This window comes from Diabrotica undecimpunctata, chromosome 6, assembly GCF_040954645.1.
Source record: "Diabrotica undecimpunctata isolate CICGRU chromosome 6, icDiaUnde3, whole genome shotgun sequence".
Lineage (NCBI taxonomy): Eukaryota > Metazoa > Arthropoda > Insecta > Coleoptera > Chrysomelidae > Diabrotica > Diabrotica undecimpunctata.
Window position 1 is genome coordinate 101,889,155 of NC_092808.1, and position 17,570 is coordinate 101,906,724.

The 17,570-nt window shown below is 34.6% G+C and overlaps 1 protein-coding gene across 1 annotated transcript in view; it reads left to right on the forward strand.

Annotated features, from left to right (window-relative positions):
- Rab2 (RAS oncogene family member Rab2) overlaps positions 1 to 17,570 on the forward strand; it is a 34,836-nt gene that overhangs the window by 11,643 nt on the left and 5,623 nt on the right. Inside the window, exon 3 of the mRNA XM_072535017.1 lies at positions 4,646 to 4,826. Coding sequence (XP_072391118.1) covers positions 4,646 to 4,826 — 181 coding nt within the window. The remainder of the gene's footprint in view (positions 1 to 4,645; positions 4,827 to 17,570) is intronic.

Consider the following 17,570-nt stretch of genomic DNA (forward strand, 5'->3'; position numbering starts at 1 on the left):
TCTCTAATTAATTACATTATTGAGGTTATGTCCTCAATTATATAGTAACTTGACAAAAGACAGTACCTATTTTAAACTAAACACAGAAATACAAAAATAACAAAACGCAATTCTTCTTATTCTTAAACATGAATATCTTACAAATACCTCCCTTTACAAATTCAATCGTTGTGGTGGTTTAATTTCCCTCTTAGGTCTACTACTAACTAACTTAAGATTATCTTTTGCACCAGATACAGTTTTTAACAAAATTTCATTTTCAACCACTGAAGTATTTTTATCAAATTTTAAATCATTCGAACTTATTTCTGGAATCGCCTCTAGCTCTGTCTCAGGAGTTATCGGTAGTTCTTGCTCTGATTCATTTTGTATAATAACCGGATTTTGCACAACTACATCTAAAGGTTGAGACACATTCTCATTTGGCACAATTACATCTAAGGGATTAGATACATTCTTTAATATCTGGTTCAAATGTCTTTTCCAAACAATGTTTTGATCTATTAACTTACAAAAATAAATTCTATCACCTAAAATCTCATCAATCTCACATTCCACCCAACCTTTTTTATTTGGGTTCCTATAATCTCTACACCAGACTCTCTCCCCTACTTCAAAATGTACATCTCTTTTCCCTTTATAATTCTGTTCTTGCTTATTTGCTTTTTCATTAACTTGCACACCTTTTGGTGCTAATAAATCTAAACGTGTTCTTATCTTTGACTTAAAATTAACATTTGAGGGAGACAACCCTGTTGTAGCATGAACTGAATTTCTGTAAGAGAAAAGATATCGACACAATAATGTATTTAATGAAACATTTTTGTTTTTTTCATCTAAAAGTGCTTTCCTTAAACCAGATTTAACAGACTTTACCGCATTTTCCGCAAATCCATTTGATGCTGGGTGAAAAGGTGGTGAAGTCAAAAATTTTACACCATTATTAGTTAAAAAATTACAAAAATTTTCAGAAGTAAACTGACTTCCATTGTCCGTTTCAACAATTCGCGGCAAACCAAATCGGGAAAAACATTCTCTAAAACGATCTATAGTAGCTTCTGTATCAGTAGAACTCATTATGAAAGCTTCAGGCCACTTTGAAAAAGTATCAATAATTATGAGTATCATTTTCCCCTTAATAGGTCCCATAAAATCAGCATGAATTCTTTCATAAAAATAAGTCGATAATTGAGTTTTAATTAATTTAGCTTTGGTGGGCTCTGGTTTTAGATGTCCACAGACCTTACAACCATTTACTATTTGTTCTATATCAGAATCTAGATTAGGCCACCAGAAGTATGAACGCGCATTTGATTTCATTTTAATTATCCCTTCATGATTACTATGAAGTTCCTCAAGCAATTGTTGTCTAAGGCTAGTGGGAATGACTGCTCGATAACCCCACATAATAATACCCTTTTCTATTGAGAGTTCATTCTTTCTAACTAAGAAAGGCTTAAAAATTAAATTTTCAGTATGCTTAGGAAACCCATATCTCATTAAATTATACACACTACCTAAAACTACATCTTTTCGTGTTTCAGAACATAATAAATTTGAATCAACTGGTAGTAAGTTTTCCACTAAATTGATATATTCAAAATTTAAATCTGTTTCAATTTCATCTTCACCTACAGGTAAAGGTAACCTTGATAGAGCATCAGCTTTCGAGTTATCGACACCTTTAATAAAGCGAAAAGTATAATTAAAACCAGCTAAAAACAATGACCAACGTTGAATACGCCCAGCAGCCATTTTTGGTAAGCTTTTATGCTCTCCAAAGATAGCTTGCAGAGGCTTATGGTCACTTGAAATTTCAAATTTCTGACCAGCTAAATATTGGTAGAGTTTAGAAACAGACCAATATACAGCTAATGCTTCTTTCATTATCATTGAGTAACCTTGCTCAGCCTTAGTCAACACACGAGAAATATAATAAATTGGCCTCTCTGAACCATCAGCCATTACATGCATTAGAACTGCTCCAATACCATAATCACTAGCATCACAAGCTAAACGAATAGGTTTCTGTGGATCATAGTGAACTAACAATTTGTCTGAAACTAATTCTTTTTTTGCCATTTCAAAAGCCATTTCACATTCTTTTGTCCACTTAAATTCTGTACCTTTACTAATTAAATTGTATAGAGGCTTCAAAATTCCTTGCAAATTTTGAATAAAACGTGAATAATAGTTTATCATCCCAGCAAAAGCACGAACTTCTGTTAAATTCTTGGGTCGAGGTGCATTAATTATAGCACTTACTTTTCCTTTATCTTTTTCTAATCCTTGGCTTGTAATTTTATGACCCAAGTAAGAAATACTATCTTTAAAAAACTCACATTTTCCTGAATTTAACCTAAATCCAGCCTTGTCTAATCTACATAAGACTTCCTCCAGATTTTTTAAATGTTCATCAAAATTCTTACCTGTGACGACCACATCATCTAAAAAATTTACGGTACCTGCACAACCTTGTAAAACTTTTTCTACAATAGCTTGAAATATTGAACAAGCAGGTTTTGTACCATAAGGCAAACGATTTACCTTATAAATACCATATGGGGTACTCCACGATAACAAACGACTGGTATTATCATCTAAAACTAACTGGTTATAAGCATTTAAAAAATCCAATTTAGTAAATTTTTGACCACCCTGTAAAGCAACAAAGATATCATCTATTCTGGGTAAGGGATGATTAAAATCTTTCAAATACTTGTTCACTGTTATTTTATAATTGCCACAAATACGAATATTGCCATTTGCTTTCATAACGGGCACTAGTGGTGTTCCCCAATTCGAATTTGAAATTTTCTCTATAACCTCTTCAGCTTCTAATTTGTGAAGCTCATTTTTCACCTTCTCACGAAAAGCAAACGGAACTGGGTGAGGTTTGTGGAAAATGGGCTTAACCTTTTCATTCATTTCTAAACTGACTTTTTCATCTTTATAGGAACCCAACTCTTTTTTAAAAACATTTGAAAATTTTGACAACAAATCAGATAACTTATCAGGGCAAATCGTTATATCATTTATAATAACTTCAGAATCTTTCAAAGACAAATTAAATTTATTAATGATATCCCGGCCTAATAAAATTTTCGTAGCTTTTTTAATTATAATCAATTCACACATTTTTGAACAATTGTTTATTGATACATTCACTGAAATCTTGCCTTCAGGTATAACTATTTCTCCTGAATAAGTTTTTAATCTAAGAGAAGTATTCTCCAATGGAACATGACCTAGTTTCTCTTTATAAAATGAATATGGCAAGCAAGAAACTCCTGCACCAGTGTTAAGTTCCATTTGAGTTGACACGTCTCCAGTAAAGCAGGTACACATATTGGCCTTATAGAATTTATTTCTTCCAAATCTAAACTAAACAACTCTAAAGAGTCTTCCACATTCTCTAATAAATAATTTTTCTCCACTTTACCTTTGCAGGCTGCCATTATGTGACCTCTTTTACCACACTTTTTGCAAGTGAATTGTTTATATTTACACTTACTAAAGGTGTGATTTGTTTTATTACAGTAATTACACTTTACCTCTGCCTTCTCTTCTGATTCTCCACTATTTTCTTTCCTTTCCACTCGGGATTCCACTTTTTTTATTTGTTGAAATCTATTAACCTCCACTTTGTTACCTTGTTCCCTTAATGCTGCTTCCTTATTCAAAGCAATTTCCAAAAAATCTTGCAAACTTTTTGAAGGACTTTCTTCACAAAGCCTATCTAGTATTGGCCCTGGCCTCATGCCTACCACAAACTTATCTTGGACCCGGTATAACAATTTGTCACCAAAATCACATTGTGCTGCCTGGTTTTTAATTTTCAGATACCAATCGTTAACTGACTCTTGTCCTTGCCTTAACAGGTCAAAAATTATCCTTCTTCGATACACTGACAATCTAGGCTTAAAATGAGTACTTAAAAGTTTCATTAGAGTTTCAAAATCTTTTTCCTTGGGTTTCTCTGGGTTGCATAGGTCTCTTAAAACTTTATAAACTTCCTCACTTAGTAATGTGATTAAAACAGCAACCCTTCTAGATTCCTCAATCAAATTCGCACCAAAATATTGTTCTAAACGTTCCTCAAAAACTTCAAAATCGTCACCCTGTTTATAAATGGCTAATGAAGATGCACCGCCCGTATTTACTACGTTAATAATTGGTTGGTAACCCCTGGCACCATCTTCATTCCTAGACATTTTGAACTATTAAAATGTTTTTTCTTCAAAATATCTGTTCAATTATTTTCCTCGTCGCCAAATAATTGTTATGTAGTAATAACTGGTAATAATAAATGTAGATGGCTCAAATAAACATATATTTCAAAAGAACGTTTTACAAAACATGTGCCTTTTACAAACTCTCTAATTAATTACATTATTGAGGTTATGTCCTCAATTATATAGTAACTTGACAAAAGACAGTACCTATTTTAAACTAAACACAGAAATACAAAAATAACAAAACGCAATTCTTCTTATTCTTAAACATGAATATCTTACAATTAGTTCCTCGACGAAGCTACATGTTGCAATTGAAGTTTTAGAGTAAAGTTCAAATCAGTTAAATTTTATCATTGTTAGACTCATTGCAATAATTTGCGTCATGTTATCAAGTGATATTTTTGTAGTGATCTAGAAAGTAGGAGAGAAGTCATGAAAGAAGAAGGTGATGCTTTTGCCCGAGAACATGGTCTAGTTTTTATGGAAACTTCTGCCAAAACAGCTGCTAATGTTGAGGAAGCTTTTATTAATACTGCCAAAGAAATATACGAAAAGATACAAGAAGGTGTTTTCGACATAAACAATGAGGTAAGAAGTTCCAAATTATACTGGTGTGGGGAACGTAAGTTAAAATTAATTCGCTAGATATATAATTAATTTACATAACTATTCGGCAATACAAATATTTTTTATACTAATTGATAAATAAAACAACCCGACGATCGATTAGTAACAATTTTATTGAATAATAAGCCTGAGAATATTTACAAATCATGTGCTTACATCTAACAGTTTGACAAAAAGTGACATAACCTAAAAATCAAAATTCTATTCTTTTCAAATCTTCAATATTACATTAGTTCAGGAGCTTACTCTAACACTCTAACTTATTCAAGATTTGACAACAAATATAAAACAAAGACCTGATACAAATTAATTTTAACTTCTTTTCAATTTTCATCACTACAAGCATTAAAGAATCTGCTTACCTGATTAACTGCAACTGGTGGTTGCTAGAAATATTAGTGAACCAACAGCCTCACGATATGGCAAAGATTTATTACAATTTAAAAAATTTCCTCAGGACAAAGGTACGCTAGGCTCAGCAGGAATCTTTAATGGATTAGCATTAGTCATATTAAATTTACTACGAAATTTTGCTATGTAGTTATGTTGATGAATAGCAATTGTACCCGCACTAAGATCTTGTTCAATGTAAAGTCCAACAAAATGTAATCTATTATTTAAATTTACAGTTTGTGTATTGCTTGATATGCACTTCGCTTGTGCCGCTGGTTAATAATCAAACTCCGTGCGAAAACAAAACTGACTTTATTTTGAATTACACAATACATATAATATGAATGCTAATAAGTATTATGTCCGCTCGCGCTGAATGCTGTATCACCGATCTCGTCTCGTATTTGAGTGCTGTCGTCTTTGGGGTGTCTTAAGGGACTCGCCTTATCTTCACATATGGCATAATATATCTCCCTACGCCACTATGTTGCCGGATTGTAAAAATGCATAAAATAAACTTGAATTAGATAGAGGCGTGAACATGGCCCCCGCCTTGGCAAACACTGCCAACAAAATCGTCTGCTAATGCTAAATGTTCAAATGTTTAAACTACACTTAGTCCGAAACGGGTAGCGGACACACCTTGGAAAAAGAACGAGTTATGATACCATTGTCTGCCTTTATCCTAAAAACTCTGGCTACACCATCACTGCCGCGTAAAAGTTCGATCACGCGACCTAACTTTCACCTTAATGGAGGTAAATTGTCCTCTTTTATGAGCACTAACGTGTTTTCCGCAACTTCACCGTTAGTAGTAGTCCATTTCGTGCGTTTTTGTAGTTCGGAGATGTATTCTTTGTTCCATCGTTCCCATATATGCTGAGAAAGCTGCTGAATATGCTGGAATTTTGAGAGCCGATTAACTGGAACATGACGCAAATCTGGATCTGGATTGGTAATAAGTGGTCTTCCGATGAGAAAATGTGCAGGAGTTAATGGGGAGAGATCATTTGGATCACAGGATAAAGGATGAATCGGTCGGAAATTTATTATAGCTTCAATCTGCACAAGCAACGAATAAAATTCCTCGAACGTTAAGTGCGCGTTTCCCAAAACCCTATGCAAATGATGCTTAACTGTTCTTACTCCGCTTTCCCACAGTCCGCCAAAATGTGGAGAATAGGGAGGTATGAAGGACCACGAAATATTATTCTTTAGCAAGGATTCTCTTATCGCGGGAGTGTGCTGCTCTAAAAATTTTCTTAACAATTTTAACTCCGAACTAGCTGCTATAAAATTGGTTCCATTGTCGGAGACCATCTTTTGAGGCTTGCCTCTTCGCGCAATAAATCTTCTAAAGGCCAACAGAAATGATTCCTTAGACAGTTCTGTAACTAATTCTAAATGTATGGCCTTCGCACAAAAACAAATAAAAAGACACATGTAACTCTTTATTAGTTTACAACCTCGACCCTTTCTATCGCGAATTAAGAAAGGGCCCGCATAATCTACACCTGTTATAATAAACGGTGGGCCACCTGCGAGACGCTGGGCAGGTAGGTCACCCATTATTGGCTGAGTGGATTTAGATTTTAATCTAAAACATTTTACACATTTGTGTACGGTACGTCGCGCTAAATTTCTTCCTGATAACGGCCAGAAAGTTTCTCTTATAGTTGCAAGTAAAAGCTGAGGACCAGCATGCATAAGATCCTTGTGAAAATGATTAAATATTAACGATGTAACTATATGATCTGCCGCTAAAATTTTTGTCATACGTAAACTCGGAATGCTTTAAACGCCCGCCTACTCTCATGATGCCCTGATCATCAAGAAATAGAGATAAATCATTTTGTAAGGTTGGTCCGGCCATTTGAATACTATTTAATAAAATGCCGTTTGTAGTTGGCGCACTACAATCGAACACAAACCGCACACGTGTCGTCAAAGAACTTTCTTTTAATACTGGATGATGTGGCATAAAATAAAATGTAGTATTTACCCTAAAGTCTGTTGCCGCTTCCGTAATTCTGCATAAACCTTTCATATGTCCTAACTCTTTATATTCCTGGATGAATTCGCTATAAAGAGTTTTAAGATTGGCATCTTTATTCAACTTACGCTCGAGATTTAAAAATCTATTTTTTGCTTGACGAAATGAATCACCGAGTGAACTTATCGGTTCCTTGAATGGCAATGATACTATGAATTTGCCTGTCGCGTCGCGTTTCACCGTATCTTCGAAATGTTTTTCGCATGCAATTTCTTCGCCCGAGAGTGCAGGTTTTCCATTGAAAACCTCTTCAAGTTCCCAGAACTTACTTAGCTGTTCTGTAACTTCGATTGTGTTTGTGAAATTACACTTAGTTATTCGCTTTTCTGATGCTTTGTTTTGGCTGATATACGGCCCTGCTATGATCCAGCCAAACATTGTTTCTTGCATGAATGGCTTATTTTTACCTAAACTAAATCTGTTTGTGCCCAGTATTTGCCAAAATAGATCACTTCCTATCAACAATTCGACCTTTTGTGGTTTATGAAAATGATTATCCGCTAATTTTAAATGTTTAGGTATCTGCAAATCGCTAATGTTTATTTCAGATGCCCGCATGCACCCCGTAATTTCTGGTATTACGAAACAATTTAAAGTTGTATGAAAAGTTATATCGCTACGCGACTGTATATTTATTTCGCATTTGAATCGAACGGGAGATGCAATATTATTTATGCCCATGACTGATATGTTCGCGCTTGTCATTTTTAATCTAAGTTTATCGCATAAATTTTCGGTTATGAATGAGCTTTGTGAACCGCAATCTAACAAAGCTCGCACTATGTATGCCTTACCTTGGCCGTCAAAAATATTAACTAATACTGTGGACAGTATAGTTTGATCTGCAGCGCTAACTGCCGAAACTGACAAATTGGTAGTGTTTAAACTACCTTGTATATTATCTGCAGATCGTATATCGCTCGCGTTTTCTACCGGTTGATGAACTAAAGCTGCGTTCTGTTCGCTTGATCTATCTGGATGCAATAACGTATGGTGTTTTGACGCGCATTTCTTACATGTTGATTGTCTACACCGCTTATAGAAATGTCCAGGTTTAAGACAATTCGTGCAAAGATTGACCTGTCTTACTTTATCAAACCTGTCCCTAGATGAAAGTTTTGAAAATTCGCCGCATTGATAAATGGTGTGTTCCCTTTTGCAAATAGGGCAACAGTGTGTATTATCCGATTTATTTAAAGTTCCCTGTGATGAATATAGACCGCGAATGTTATGTGAATATTTCGTATTCCGTGAATATGCGCCCGCCTGAGAAATATTCCGTGTATTTTGTTTTTCAGCTTGATTTACCTCAAGAGATTCTAAGAGGTCCGCCCTTGATTTTAAAAACGTTTTAAAATCATCAAAACTAGGAATTTCATTATGTGTTTTGCTATTCTCCCATGCGCGTAAAGTCGATGTATCGAACTTACAAGAAATAATATGAATAATATATGAATATCGTACCTTTCCCTAATTAATTTCCACGCAACTGCATAATTTTCGGCGGTAAACTCTAATGTTCGTATGACCTGCGCCGCACCGCCCTGTAATGAACTTCGTAAATAATGAAAACGCCTTATATTGTCTAAGTACTCATTTCTGTTAACTAAAGATTCAAAAAGATCTGCAAAATCTAACCAATTATTATAATTACCATCAAATTTTGGTAACTCGATAGGTTTAAGTTCAATACAATGCCCTGTATATGAATTCTTAGAGCGCTCACTTGCTTTATCGCTTTCTATACAAGCTACTTGTTGATTATCGCGAATGATTTTTCGCGCTACCGCTAATTGTGAATAATATTTGAAATAGAATTCTTCGCGCTCCGTATATTCATCCTCTAATAATTCAAATTGAACCGTATTTTCTATTTGCCCCTGAACCTTATCGAATTCGCCCTGTAAATGTTCTATATTATTTATCATTTCAATAGCCTGTAATACTTCTAAATCTGAAATCGTTTCACCCTTAGTTATTTTATCATTTAACGCTAATATAAATTTCGAAAATATTGTGAGTTTGCATTTAAAACCGCCCCTTTTTCGCTTTAAATTCTCCATAATTTTATAATGAATTAAACAGTACACAGAAACAGATTATAAATTGCTTGATATTCGACCCTAACGTTCTCAGAATTATTACATGTGCAGAATAAAGGTACAAAGACTGATTAATAAAAGGGAATGTGAAATGGATATGCTCACCAAAATATGTGTGTTTATTCTAACAGCTAGCCTCCTGGCGCCAAGGATCTTCGCCTCAACTCGTATAATAGGTCTTCACAGATTTTAAACCCACAGTTGTCCAATTATGTAACTGTCTTAAGATTAACGTTCGACAGTCTATAACGCGCTCGGGCCACTATGAATGCACTATTTCGCCCGCTAATTTGATGACACAAATATGAGTTCGGAATTCGGTGAATTTACACTGTTTCAACACAAGAATTTAATGATTCGACTCGAATGACCATAGATTTGTTTGATATGCACTTCGCTTGTGCCGCTGGTGAATAATCAAACTCCGTGCGAAAACAAACTGACTTTATTTTGAATTACACAATACATATAATATGAATGCTAATAAGTATTATGTCCGCTCGCGCTGAATGCTGTATCACCGATCTCGTCTCGTATTTGAGTGCTGTCGTCTTTGGGGTGTCTTAAGGGACTAGCCTTATCTTCACATATGGCATAATATATCTCCCTACGCCACTATGTTGCCGGATTGTAAAAATGCATAAAATAAACTTGAATTAGATAGAGGCGTGAACAGTTTGTTTAAACATTTTCTTTAAGTTTTTATAAGTTCATTAATAGCACTTTCTGATTTTGACATGACGAGTCCATCATCAACATAAATTGCTAAATAAGTTTCAGCATCTGCAAAATTACCAACAAAAACACATTGATCACTTTTTAATAATTGTCTAAAGTCAAATTTATTAAGAAAAGATACAAACTTCTGTTTCCAGTATCTTGGTGATTACGTAAGTCCATATAAGTTTTTATTTAATTTTCACTAACTTCTGTGACTTCTTACTTTCAAAATCAGTTGAAGTTGGCTGCTTCAAATACACACATTCTGGCTAGTCACTATACAGAAATGCAGTCTGTACATTAAAATAAGCAAGTCTAAAGTCCTTTTCCACTGCACTTTCCATAACAAAATTCGCACTAGTCATACCGCACAACGGGCGCGAAAGTTTCGTCACAGTATATTCCACGTTCTTGCATAAAATCGCGTTCAACACGATAAACCCATTTACCGTCGTATCACTTTTGCACCATTTGGCAATTTTACCAAGTCCCATGTGTTATTAAACTTAGGACATCTGTTTTTTCCTCCATTGCTTGTTGCCACTTGCTAGAGTCCTTACAATTTTTTGCACCCTCATAAGTTGTAGGTTCAAGTATTTCACAGTAGTTTGCTACACCATAATAGTCAGGCGTAGACAGTGTATTTCTGCTGCGTAACTGTCTGTTATTAATATTATCTTCGGCATCATACAACAGATTAAAATTAAAATCCTCATCATCATGATCTGTTGCTTGAGAACTACTACCTTGTGATGTTTCTAAACTTTCTATATTGTCACATTCTTGAATATCACACATAGTCATAGCATCATAGTCACTTTCGTCATTGTCATCTAAGATTTCAAATTTTAACCTAAAAATTTCCTCATTTTTTTTAAATTGTTTCATCTTTATTAAAATTTACATTGCAGCTCACTTCAATTCTTCTCTTGTTACAATCCCAAAGTCTATAATTTGATGAATATCCATCATATCCAACAAACAATAATTTTCTTGATTTTGAATCAAACTTCTTACAGAACTGTGATGGTATCAACATGTAAGCTGTACTGCCAAAAACTCTGATATACTTTAGATCTGGTTTTCGTCCAAACCACTTTTCATATGGGGTCATGCTTTGTACTTGATTGAAGTTGTTCTATTAAGAACATATACAGCAGTGTTTAAAGCTTTAGTTCACAATTATTCTGGTGACACATTTTTGGTGATAAACATAGTTCTTGCACTTTCTACGATTGCCCTTAACTTCCTCTCACTCGGCCATTTTGTTGAGGTGTATATGGAGCTAAACATTCATGTAACATACCATTTTTCCTGATAAAATCCTGAAAGTCACTATTGATATATCCTTTACCTTGGTCACTTCTTAAAATATTAATCTTTTTTGTGATAGCGATAGGTAAAGTTTTTATCTGTCATAGCTTCCACTGAAAATAAGCTGTGACTAAGTTTAGGAGAAATGCCTGTATTTCAATGACACCTTCACCTTTTGCAGGAATCAGCTTGTTGTTTGCTATTCTAACACACATAGGTTCAGTTAGAGATTCTAATTTTGAAAACAAGAATTTTTCAACAGTCATGTGTAGGCTTGCTCCTGAGTCACATACCCACTCACTTTACCTATTTACACTGGAGGTTTGATAAGCATGTGGAAGAAAGATCACATATGTAAGCTAGATTACTTCCTGATGAACAATATATTTATCTTCATTTTTGGAATCATGTATTCTCTTTCTACACCCTAACCCAATATCCCTTTTGTTTACAATAATTACAAGTGGTATTCTTCTTTAAGTCCTGTATATTTGATTTCTTTTTACCAGTGGCTTCCACTTTACTTTGTAAAGTCTCTACTTGTAAAGCAAGATGGGATATTTCAGAGTCATCATTATTCATTCTAGTTTCTTCTTTAAGCAATCTTGCTGCTAAATTTTCAAAAGTTTACTGATTACTAGCTACAGAGTCCTAGACAGTATGAAAGGCAATAAATGTAGGAGGTAAAGTATTAATTACTTTGGAGCAAACAGCACTACTACTAGTAGTTTCTCTAACATCTTTCAACTGTCTAACTAATAGCTCTATTGTTGATATATGCGCTGCAAATGCAGTCTAGTGCATTTTGTATTCACAAAACTGTTGCCATAGTAACTCTAGAGATTTCTGTCTTTTGTTCATGTATTGTGATCAGTCTTGACCATATTTCGGCAGCATTTTCACAGTTTATTAAATGTATTTGATCTTAACATACAGTAGATGTGGAAGGTAGATGTAGGGAGTAGAAATTACTTGTGCCTTTAAATTCTTGTCATCCCATTCTTTCCACTCACTGCTAGTCTGATCTTCGGGTTTTGTAACTGTTCCATTTACAACTGAAAGCAGTTCCTTTGTTTTAAACAAAATGGTTACACTAAATTTCCATAGCTGAAAATTTGAGCCATTAAAGTTGGTGATATTCTCAAAATCAATTTTCACAGCTGAGGCCCTTGTTTACACTGCACTAAATGTTTATTTTATAATAATTGATACGACTCGATCGTAGCGAAAATAAACACGAGGGCCATTCACGACTTGAACGTGACAACTAAACTTTTTATCCGAACTCGGCAGGCTACTTCTTAATCTTAAAATACGATGTCTGGGCACATAACCTGATGAATAAAACAACCCGACGATCGATTAGTAAAAATTTTATTGAATAATAAGCCTGAGAATATTAACAAAACATGTGCTTACATCTAACAGTTTGACAAAAAGTGGCATAACCTAAAAATCAAAAATCTTTTCAAATCTTTAATATTACATTAGTTCAGGAGCTTATTTTAACACTAATCTTTTACTATAGTTATTTCATTATAATTCATATTTTTAATCAATAAATATGATTCGCGATGTATCGACTATACTTAAATTACCTGTCACGTAACAGAAGTTCAATATTTGGTCAAAATCAAGGTTGCTATTGTAAACTTCGCAAAATTATTAACGAAACAATTTACAATTTAAGCCATGCGGCTCTAAATCATCCGAGAACATTCACTTATGCGAGATATCTTGGGTATCAAAAGTATTGAGCTCTGGAAGAACTATTTCCGTGTTTTTGAGCCCTAGGTAATCTGATATGAGTATCTCACATACATTTTTTGGGGCGCATCTTATCTATGCAAAAATGTATCAATCCAGATGCGAATTTTTTCTTCCTTTTGCGAAAATATGAACCTAATTAACGAGAAAATGAAAGGCTAAGAATATTGTCCATAATGAGGCTACTAGCATTAGTAAAGATGCACACCTTCTTTCGTAGGGACGCGTTATACATAACATGGTTGAAAACCTTTTCTGTGAAATTATCAGTGAAAATTTTTTTGAAAATTTCTGTCAACTCTGTATTGATAATTGTATACCGCTGTATTTAAATTGGGGCTCCATGAATTGATTATGCAGACTTACCCGCTCGTGGAGACTAGCGCTCCTACTTGCGTGGAGGCAGTATGGCATCACATGCTATGTGGATCCATTACATCACTTACGAGGAAGCGCTTGAAATAAAGTCAATCAGCTGTGAATCTAATTTGATATTGAAACTTATCATAGACGTAATAAATTAACTTCATCTACTTTCAGCGACCAAAAACTTGAATATCTTGAATAACACACGTCTTGAAACGAATGGAGAAGGTGGTGCGAAGGAGCAAACTGCATTTTGTATAAGAACAAATTATGAGCAGACATTCACGATGATTTTCCAAGTGTTTTCACAGATCGCCGTTCGAACCTCTGAATGGTCAGGAAAATATCCGGAAGAAAATTCTAGAAATATTCGTCTATCCAAGATTCTTTCTTTGCTTAATTTTCACACAGGAATTCACGAGAGAAGAATGTCTTGAACTCACCTGCGACAACAAAGTCCAAAAGCAAAAAAATTCTTATTCCCTTTGCTGCATCCTATTTATGGGAAATAGGATTTTCAAGAAATATAAATTTGAACCAAGAAATGGGATTAGCAGTGTCATGGTTTATCTCTAATACAGAGAGGTTGATAAGAACATAAAGCAAAGAATAAAGAAGGCCAAAGAATTATGAATTGAAGAACAATGTGTAGAAATGGAAAACTATGAAAGAAAATATGACACATTCAATGTACATAAAAAAGTAAAAGAAATTACAGGAACTCAAAGAAGACATCAAATAATTTTGCTTAAGAACAAAGATGGAAAGAATATTATAGATTTAACGGAGAAAATTAATAGATGGAGTGAATACATAAGAGAATTGTTTGAGAACAACAGAAATAACATTGTTCAGGTAAATGGTGAAACGGGACGTGAAATCCTAAAATGTGAAGTAGAAGTGGCACTTAGAAATTCCAAAACTGGAAAGGCAAATGGACCTGATGAGGTTCCTACTGAATTGCTAAAGCTCTTGAATGATGACTCGATAGGTATAATATTGCACTTATTTAATACAATATACAAAACTGGTATTATACCTCAAAAGTGGCTGTTGTCTACATTCGTTACACTGCCAAAGAAATCCAATGCAAAAGAATGTTCAGAACATCGAACAATATCTTTAATGAGCCATCTACTAAAGATATTTCTAAAAGTCATCTACAACCGAGTTTATCAAAAGTTGGATTCAGATATTAGTGATACACAGATGGGGTTCAGAAAAGGACTAGGTACTCGAGAAGCTCTCTTCGGTTTGAATGTTCTTACACAACGATGCCTAGACGTTAATCAGGAAGTACATGCATTTTTATCGATTTTGAAAAAGCGTTTGACAGAGTACGCCATGATAAGCTAAGAGACATTCTTGAAAGAAAAGACATAGATAATAAAGATCTGCGAATAATTCTCAATCTATATTGGAATCAGAAAGCTAACATCAAAATAGAAAATGAGATATCACAAGCAATAGAAATACGTAGAGGAGTACGACAGGGATGCATTTTGTCATCGCTGCTATTTAATGTTTATAGTGAAAGCATCTGCCAGGAAACCCTTCTGCAAGCAAACGAAGGAATCGTAATCAATGGAGAGGTTGTAAATAAAATTCGATACGCAGACACTGTACTAGTTGCAAGAACAGTAGAAGAATTACAACGATTACTTACAAATATAAATATTGCCTGCAACAATTATGGCATAAGTATCAATATCAAAAAAACCAAGTATATGGTCTTCAGTAAGAACATGACACAACCAGCACATATTAGTATAAACGGCATTCAAATTGAAAAAGTGTCAAGTTACAAATACCTGGGGACTTCAATAAACGAAACTGGAGACCAAAACAATGATATAAAAAGACGTATCGAAATTGCCAGGTCCACCTTCATAAATATGAGGAAATTCTTCTGCAACAGAGATACAAGCATCCCTCTACGATTAAGAATGCTAAGGGGCTACGTATTTAACACGCTATTATACGGTGTAGAGGCCTGGACTCTCAAACAGAACAACATAAAAAATATTGAAAGTTTCGAGATGTGGTGCTACCGTCGAATGCTGAAGATAAGTTGCGTTGAAAGAGTCACAAACTTTGAAGTAATGCGAAGGATAGGAAAAGACCCAGAAATTTTGTCAACGATCAAACGAAGAAAACTCGACTATTTGGGTCACCTGATGAGAGGACATAAATATGCATTACTCAAAATATAATGCAAGGAAAAATAGAAGGAAAACGGAATCTAGGCCGTAGAAGAATGTCATGGTTGCGTAATTTGAGAGAGTGGTTTGGCTGTACCACTAATGAACTCTTTAGGTGAGCTGTAAACAAGGTCAGGATAGCCTTGATGATTTCCAATCTCCGATAGGAGTGGCACAAGAAGAAGGTTTATCTCTTGATTTGAAAAAATGTGTGTAGATTATCATTATGTTCATGTTTTTGTGAGTCTCAGGTTGCGGACGTTTTCTTTTCTGTATTTCTGTTGACTTGTGAAGTGTCAATGTAGCATCGTATTCAATGAAGGGATGTGGTTTGCTAATATGTAGTAGACAGGTTGTAAAGTACAAACTTATATTACTCCTTGTTGAACACACTGTATACATCCTACGAATAGGGAGCCGTGAAAAAATACTATTCCGGTAAGTGCGAGGTTGACTGAAAAAGTTTGGGAACAATTTTTACACAAATTTAATTGAGTTTTTGCGGAACTACGACGATACATTAGTCATTCGACATATACCGAAGCCATAAAATCTGATCCTTTTGCTCCACCTTTGACTCACGTTCTATAAAAAAATTGGCTTTATTATTATCTTTTATTTTTCAACGCAGTCTCCAATAAGACTAACACATTTTTCCCATATATGTCTAGTGCTTTTCGAATGAAAGGTTCTTCGATCTTTGCAAACCACTGTTTTATCGCATATATGACATTATCTGAAGAAAATCGTTTACCATTCAAATTTTCTTTGGGTTCAAGAAACAGTTGATAATCGGTGGGCGTCAAATCTGGAAAATATGGCGAATGCAGCTGTTGCAATGACAGATTTGTGACTTGGTGCATTAGCCTGATGCAAGAGAATATGATCCTATGATTTTCTTTTATGGCCTCACGTAATTTTGGAGTTAATTTGACATAATATGCTTAATATTTGACAAAATCTGTTATACGGTTGCATAATAAAGTTTTTCGGTGATGTTGAACCCCGCACCCCCGACTTATAAACAGGGTGACCGAAACATGTATTGAATATGGTCTAAAGCTTAACATTTCTAAGACAAAACTTATGGTTGTTAGCAAAACAGAGTTAAAACCAATGAACATCGGAGCGTATGGAATAGAGTTAGAAAGAATCAACAATATCATCTATTTGGGCGCCAATGTTAACGACAACTGGGATATAAGCAAAGAAATAAGAATTCGCATTGAAAAAGCCAGAGCCGCCTTCTAGAAACTAAAGAAAATTGTCATTAATAGAGATATTACATTAAACCTTAAAATCAGATTAATACTCTGCTACATATTCTCAACATTGCTGTATGGCACGGAGAGCTGGACTCTTACAGCAACACTAATGAAAAAACTTGAGAAATTTGAGATGTGGATTTACCGACGAATATTGCGGATAAGTTGGGTTGATCTAATAATAAATGAAATAGTTTTACACCGAATGAAAAAGAGCAGAGAAATAACAAAAACAATAAAAATCCGAAGGTTACAATATTTCGTCCATGTAATGAGACATCAGAGAGGTATAACCTTCTACACCTCATAATACAGGCAAGATCGCCGGAAGAAGGGGCCCAGACAGAAGAAGAACATCCTGGCTTCGATATTTCCGAGAGTGGTATCAAGATACATCTGCTAATCTGTTTCGAGTTGCCGTTAAGAAAGTTATTATTGCCAGGGTACTAAAAAAAGAAGATCGAGTCATCTCTTTTAAATGCAAGTAATTGACTCTTCCCTGAATTTTAGTTCTCATAATTTTT